This window comes from Anarrhichthys ocellatus, unplaced genomic scaffold (assembly GCF_004355925.1).
Source record: "Anarrhichthys ocellatus isolate YVR2014 unplaced genomic scaffold, GSC_Weel_1.0 scaffold7, whole genome shotgun sequence".
In the NCBI taxonomy this organism is placed as follows: Eukaryota; Metazoa; Chordata; class Actinopteri; order Perciformes; family Anarhichadidae; genus Anarrhichthys; species Anarrhichthys ocellatus.
Window position 1 is genome coordinate 13,098,189 of NW_022280037.1, and position 7,451 is coordinate 13,105,639.

The 7,451-nt window shown below is 46.0% G+C and overlaps 1 protein-coding gene across 2 annotated transcripts in view; it reads right to left on the bottom strand.

Annotated features, from left to right (window-relative positions):
• Window positions 1–1,891: 1,891 nt before the first annotated feature.
• Window positions 1,892–7,451, bottom strand: part of LOC116383691 (A-kinase anchor protein 6-like) — a 35,227-nt gene continuing 29,667 nt past the window's right edge. For both annotated transcript variants that reach the window (XM_031847716.1, XM_031847715.1), the window contains exons 4-10: window positions 6,986–7,095; window positions 5,886–6,027; window positions 4,422–5,117; window positions 3,962–4,297; window positions 3,315–3,455; window positions 3,058–3,165; window positions 1,892–2,953 (exon numbers count right to left, since the gene is read on the bottom strand). In XM_031847716.1, the coding sequence (XP_031703576.1) occupies window positions 2,609–2,953; window positions 3,058–3,165; window positions 3,315–3,455; window positions 3,962–4,297; window positions 4,422–5,117; window positions 5,886–6,027; window positions 6,986–7,095 (1,878 nt within the window). In that variant the 3' untranslated portion in view covers window positions 1,892–2,608. The remainder of the gene's footprint in view (window positions 2,954–3,057; window positions 3,166–3,314; window positions 3,456–3,961; window positions 4,298–4,421; window positions 5,118–5,885; window positions 6,028–6,985; window positions 7,096–7,451) is intronic.

Here is a 7,451-nt window from a genome sequence, read left to right on the forward strand (position 1 = left end):
CTCTCTCTCTCTCTCTCTCTCTCTCTCTCTCTCCCGCTCTCTCCCGCGCTCTCCCTCCCTCTCTCTCTCTCTCTCTCTCTCTCTCTCTCCCTCCCTCCCTCCCTCCCCTGGACTGATGATTTCTCCGTCCTGTTTTATTCTCCTCGGCTGTATTCAGCGGAGACAGAATGTCATCCTCCACACTGAGACTCTTCTCTTCACTTCCTCAATTAGGCAGCTCATCCATCGCCATGATTACATGCTGCTAATTAAGCAGCTAATCAGCTAATTACCCAGGAGCAGAGAGGAACGACGTGTGTGTGTGTGTGTGTGTGTGTGTGGTTAACACGAGGTGTCATGTGAGAGCCAGCAGAGCATAATTCATGGTAGTTTTTATGCGTTTTGTTCTATATTTTAGGAGTTTTTCTGTAATCTTTTGGGAGTAAATATTTTTACAAGACAGAAATTAAAGAATCTTTCCGGCTCAGTATCTGCAACATGCATCCGTTTAATGTTTTATGAAATCCAGACTCCTCACTTTACATGTCTGCATTGTGCCGGAGCTCAGATGAGCCAGAGGGGGTCTGAATGATTCAGGGCCCTGAACGTGCCGGGGATTATGGATGCTGATTGTGCGTGAGGCGTTCAGGGGCACGCCGCGAGGGATGAGTGCAAAGAAATGTCTGCCAGCATCCGACTAATCAGAGCCACTGCTTTTACCCGCTCGTAGTGGGAACCCAGAGACGTCTGGTTCTAGACACCAGGAAAGGCCTCTCTGCCTTGTTCATGTTGCTACTGGTTTATTGTTTCTGTTGTATCATGTAAAGTGCCTTTGAGTATCTTTTAAAGCGCAATACAAATAAAATATATTAATATTATTATTATTATTAAATGTAATCAAGATTTCTTGTATTTTTCCTCCAACTCAATAAAATATTTTTGAATGTAGATTCTGAGATATTGGATGATGATATAATGTTTATACTTAAAATATATATTTTAGATATTTAGAAGTATGGCTTTTGTATTACTGTTGTGTAATCATCTCAGTGTTTCATCTCTTACTCATTGGAAAGATGAAAATACCATTTTGGGTGTGAAATGATCCCCAATATGAGCGATACAAAGCTTTAAAGAGGAGGAACAGGAAGTGGACTCAGCTGAGAGTCCCTTCTGTTTGTCAGCTTTAAGAGGAGCTGCGGACAGCTTTGACATTTCATCATTCAAATCATCATCACTTATGAATATAAATGTGGCCGATGCGATTTGAATTTGAGAATACGGAGGACAGGAGTTTGACGAGGGGATCAAACTCACGACCTTCTGGGTCACTGCCCCCCCCCCAGCTCCAAGGACGCCCGCTCACAGATCCTCAGATTGATCGTGTGTGTCCCCCCCCGTCCTCACTGATAATCTTATTGCAGCGCTGTGATTCTGTCTAACCCGGCTAACACCTGATAAATCAGATATGCTGAACTTCATAGATCCCCCGAGGGGAGAAACCAGGACGTCACAGCAGCAAAGAGAAGCGTTAAAGAATCCTCGGGATTAGAATATTAAGGCAGTAAAGGAGAGAGAGAGAGAGAGAGAGAGAGAGAGAGAGAGATAAACCTGAATAAAACAAAACAATAAAAAGAAATCAGAGGAGCTTCTTTATAGCGCTAATTAAAGGAGCAGCCACGAGGAGGACGGATCCCCAGAGCTATTGACATTTCGCCATATTCAATATGACAGATATGACTGATTAGTTCACCGGGCAGCCTCATCAATAATCCGCCTGCCAATCAAACGTGACCTTTAGAGGGGAGGTGATGAATTAACGGGGCCACGGGACGATCCGATACCGACCCCTTCCAATCCATCACGACGGGTGCAGGGACGGGGGGGGAGGGGGGGGGGGGGGGGGAGGGGGCGGTTTTGGTTCGACTTGTCAGGATGACAAGTGCAGGGATTTGTGTCGTGGTTCTGCTGCGGAAAACATGCTAATGCAGCTAAAACGATGGAGGTCCAGTGCTCTTTAGGAAGAGGGTAGGGTGGAGGTATCGACTACACTTTCTGGTTCCTACCGACAGACAACATTGGTTCCTGCTGACTTTCACGGTCCCGTAACCTAAACCGAGGATGTTTCTGTGTTTAAAGCTAACTCAACCTGGTGGCAACTTAGAACATAGGCCAGGGTTCAGGCTGTGCTCATCCAGTATTCTTTGTGGTGGACGGACAATTAAAGTCCCCCTCGTTTTGTTAAAAGGTTTTAAAAGTAGTAGAATCAGGAGATGTTGGGTTTTCCCGGGGAGAGAAACTGTCGTGTGGGGGGGGGAGATGATGGAGTCCTACGTTTTATAAATTGTTCTGATTCACCGAGATCTGAACTCAATGCGAGCCAGGCCTCCTCGGCATGTGGTCTGGGTGATCGGATCCCAATGCGACCAAGATCCGATCTCAGAGCATCCAGACTCGACAGTTAACGATCGAACGAAAACAGTTCCATTGAACAGAAAAGTGTCGCTTACACACTTTGAGGTGCGTGTTGTTTGTAGAAGAGGCAGAATACCTCACTTTAAATACATAACTCAGAAGAAATGAGATGAAATGAACCGCCAGGGAAAACACACCGACACTGAGCGACATGTCAAAGCGAGGACACAGACAGACAGTCAGACAGACAGTCAGACAGACAGTCAGACAGACAGACAGACAGGACTACTGTCCGTACCTCTATCTTTCTCCAGACGGCGGGGTCATTGTCCTGACTCTGAATGTCCTCCAGCAGCTGCTGCACCAGGGACGCAGCTCCACGCACGTCCACCGGGGGCACCGCCGGCCGCAGACGCCGATCCGCAGACCTCCGTCCCTCCTCGTCTTCAGAATGCAGGTCGCACAACGGACCGGACTCGATGCCGTCGTCCAATGAGGGAGCGAAGTCGCTGGAGGAGGTGGAGCTAAAGCGGCTGACCAGGTTTCGTCTGTAAGGAAGCTGAGCGGGAACGGGGGGGACATCATGAGAATATATTCTGGATCCACGAATGTTTTCCAGCATTTAAGGAGTGAGAAACATTGAAAAAGATAAACGTGATATACCAGTGGAGGCAGGAGAGAAGGCAGGTCGTCCCCACCGTCCCAGTCCGTCAAATCCCAGTCATCCACATCCTGCAAAGCCTCCTGGGTAGAGTCACAGTCACCGGGCCTCTGCAGGACAAAGAACCAACAGAAACATCAGCAGTGTGGTTTTTCTGTAGCGTAAAACTGGAATTATGTGCAAAGAATGACGTGCATTCAGGCTGGAAATAAGATCTGTTTAAAGGTTTACAATCACAAGAGAGTGGATCTAAACTAACCAGAGGGATGGACTGAGCCAGACTTTCCAGCTTCATAGCGAGCATCTCCGTCTTACGGAGCTGACCGGGGAGGGCCAGGAACTCCTCTGACCCGTACCAGTGCTCCCTCTCTGGGCTGGATCTGGAAGAAACCTGGGCGGCCTGACGGAGGAGACAATCATCTGATTCAAACACAGTAAAATAAACTACAGATAGAAAACTGTGCAAACTAAAACCATCAGAACTACGATGGCAACCAATACGTGGAATTATTGGTATTTGATCAAAAGCCTCCATTTCCTAATTCTTGGCCTGACAGACTTAATGTCCTTCCTGTATGTAGAGATAATTAGGGAAAGCATCAGAGGTTGCACGAGAAATCTAAACAGTAAAAGCAATAACGATGTAAACAAAGAGATAGATGACATCATAACAGGAAATTACAAAACAAAAAGCAGATTTAGGAGTTTTGAGTGCAGTTCTGAAAGAAGATTTTGTCTTCTGTGTGCACAGATAGGCGTAGTTTTAATTAAGTAATTAAATAAATAAATAAAGGAGGCCCCTGATGATGTCACTTGTGGACAGTAACGCAGACGAAGTTTGTGAAAAGTTTCTAGCGTCTGAATTCTGAGTGAGTTCCCTCCTGGACAAAACGAATATTCGCTCACCTTCTGCCCCTGGCGCCTCACGATCCAGACCGCCGTCTTGCCGGGACGCGGTCGGGGGTCGGACTCCTCTCCGGACGCCTCCAGGTCTGAGGAGAGGAACTGCTCCCTCATCGGGGAGGGCAACGAGGAGTCGGAGTCCCCCTCACTGTGTGCGTGTGTCTCCCTCTGCGTCCTCTCCATTTGTTTAGATATTTCATCCTGAGACGCCGGGTTTTGTGGAGGCGGGGGGGCGTCGGCGGTCCGTCTGGCCCCAGAAGAACTCTGGACGCTCCGCTGAGAGCAGCCTAACTGCTTGGAGCTCACGTGGTTTCTCTGGAGGTTGCGTCCGTTCATGATCTGGGAAGTTAAAGAGAATTTGAGTTCATGTCATTTATACAAACATATAAAAAATAGCAGGGCTTCCAGTTTCTTTAAGGTCTCATCTACGTGAAAGAACTAAAGACAAGAACAGGAAACAAACCTGCAGACTCTCGTAGGACTGGGAAACATTTTCTGGGTAAACCGAGTCCAGCTCCAACCAGAACTTGGAGGGGTCTGGGGGATCCATAAGAGACGGGGTGCTCCGACTCAGCTCGGCCTGGAAGTGGAGGCCGGAGGGCGGGCCGACCTTCCCCAGACCTCCCCTCGAGTCCTCCGCCCTGGTTCCTCCGTTTGAGAACAGAGCGGCTCTCTTGGGAAGAGACGGCTGCGTGGGCGACACCTCGGTGCTGTGGCTCACGCCCTGCAGGGGGCGCTTCACGTTTTCAATGTGGTTGGATGTGCCGCACTGCATTGTGGGTATTATTGAGAGAGAATGGTTGAGGTTTGTGGCGAGTTCGGGTAAACTGTTGTGGTGTTCGTGGTTTGAGAGGCGGATTCCTTCGCCCTCCTCTGCTCCCGGTTCCAGTTTTGGGCCTCGAGTGTGGCCGAGCTCCTGGGAGGGATCCTCCTCTTCCTCCTCCTTCTCTTCCTCCTCCTCCTCTTCCTCCTCCTCCTCCTCTTCCTCTTCCTCCTCGTCGGCGGTGGGTTCAGATCCTCGCGCCTCGGGCTCGTCACTGGGGCTGTAGTCGCTCAGCTCGAAGGCGGTGATGCCGCAGTCTAAAGAGAAGTAGTCCTGGCTGCAGCGAATGGTCAGCTGGCCGCAGTCGTCCACCTCCGTCAGAGCGTCCAGGCGAGTCTGGAGGAGAAGAATCAAATAAAGTCTAAACTATATTTAACTAAAGCATTTTATTAGAGGAAACTATGTTTTGGTTAGTTTTGTATTTTCTAATTTACTGGACAAAGAGCAGACACGTTTTAGAAAGTGCATCGTCATGTTTTACAGAATCGATGACCGGCGATTGTCGCACGCCGGTTAGATTTGTGTCCGACTTGCTCTGACGTCATGAACACGTGGTCAACGATGACCTCAGCTGCTCTCCACAGACTGCATGACCCAATGCATGATGGGAAACGCCTGGCTGTCTCCTGATCAAAGAGCCGATTGGCCCTTAGGTTTGACGACAAACACCACGTTTTTGTAGAAAACGTCTCTTTTTCTGCGTATTTATAATCTTTAACACCAGATTGTTGGCTCGTAGTCTCATGCTGTCCAATGAAGGTTCAACTTAAAAACATTATCTTGTGCGATTGATAATAATAAGGCTTATAACACAAGGTGCTTCACAACGCAGACATAAAAAGAACAAAGAAAAGAATACAATGCCAGATGCACGCACATAAATATATACAGTATACATATATATATATATTTAGAAACACATAAATGAATCCGAACGTGGTCTGCAAACAGGATGTAGCTCACCTCAAATGAGCCTTTTAACAGTTTGAATATAATGATAATACATAACACAGAGGTTGGTTGTTGGTTCCTCTGCCGATGAAGACCCAGCACAGAGCACTGTGGTGGTGTCGAGGAGCGTCAGTGGCTTGTTGTGTGATCTACCTGGTGCTGGTCCTCGCTGAAGGCCTGCAGGATGTCGGTCTGCCGGGTGTAGTTCCCGTTGGAGTCCTGTAAGCCCTGCAGCAGTCGCTCCTTCAGGACCAGAACCGAGACCCTGAGCTGGTGCCACAGCAGCTGCACCGTCCTGAACCCCCCCGACACAAAAACACCACCGGCTTTAAACAGCAGGTCCTCCATATTTAATACCAACAAATCATTTAGATATCAGACCGGACTCACGTGGGATTGTGGGTAGTTTAACAGATCTCTGGTTAAAAAAGCACTGAAAGTGTTAGTTTATTATTTGTTGGTTTGTGTATTTATTCTATATTTCATGACTTTTCTCTGACAGCAGATAGATATTTGTTCACCATATGTTTTACCTTATAAGTGAGCGCACTTATTAAAAACGTTATTGGCACAACAGCTGAGTTCTTTTCCTTCTTGGTGTGATAAGTTTTAGAGGTGAGGTGAAATCTGTCTCTGTACTAAGACTTGTGACTTTACCAATTTATTAATATACAAAACAATGACTGACCTGTTTTACAGAATGTATGGTCGATTTGTTTTTTTACATTTTTATTTTTATTTCATTTCATTTCATTTTATGATTTATTTGTTACTTTTGTATATTTGTATTTATTTATTGGAATTATATTTAAATATTTTATGTATTTACTGTATTATGTATTCATTGTTATTTTTATGTATTTGTTTTATTATTAATTGTATTATTTTATAGGGTGATTGTTGACAGGCATGGCTGGTTGTTTCATTAGTTTTCTTCTCTTCTTTTGTCATTCTTAACATCCCTTAGTGTTGTGTACCTTTCCACTATTGACCGTGTTTGCCTCTTTGGATTGTGCACACATCAATAAAGTGTTAAAGCAAAAATACACAAAACTTTAAAGAATAAGTCGATGTTTCTTAGAGCATAAAGAAAACAAAGAGATTCACTGGTCCACATTCGACAAATAAAAAGTAACAATAAACTCACTAGAAACTATTTAACGGGAGAAGAAACCCTTAAAGTATCACAGAACATAAATATACGACAACATCATAAACACTATTTAAACAGAGAGCATCATCTCATATCTCACCGGATGTCCACGATGATGCTGACGGAGTACGACAGCAGCTTCAGGGAGAACTCCGTCTCCAGCAGGGCGTGAATCTGCTCCACATGGTCCGAGATGTCCTCACAGATGTCCTAAAGTCACACACACACACAACAACATTAGCAAAATTACAAAATAAAGGCTTAGTAACCAACCGAACACGCACATAAAAGCCCACCTGATCCCAGTCACGGCAGAGTCATAAACCAGTTTAAATCTTTGGGAACAAAACATCCTCAGAGTGGAAAACAAAAGCAGAAGTGAGGACGTCTCGTCTCCAGTTTTAAACGTGACTCATGAGTGTTCATGAGTTCCAGGTTTGTGTGTGAAAACATGGAGAACACGTCCTGTGTGTCAGTCAGGGATCAACATTCAGTACCGACTGATATTACTGAACTAAATCAGGATGCTTCAGACAGATAGACAGACAGACAGACAGACAGACAGA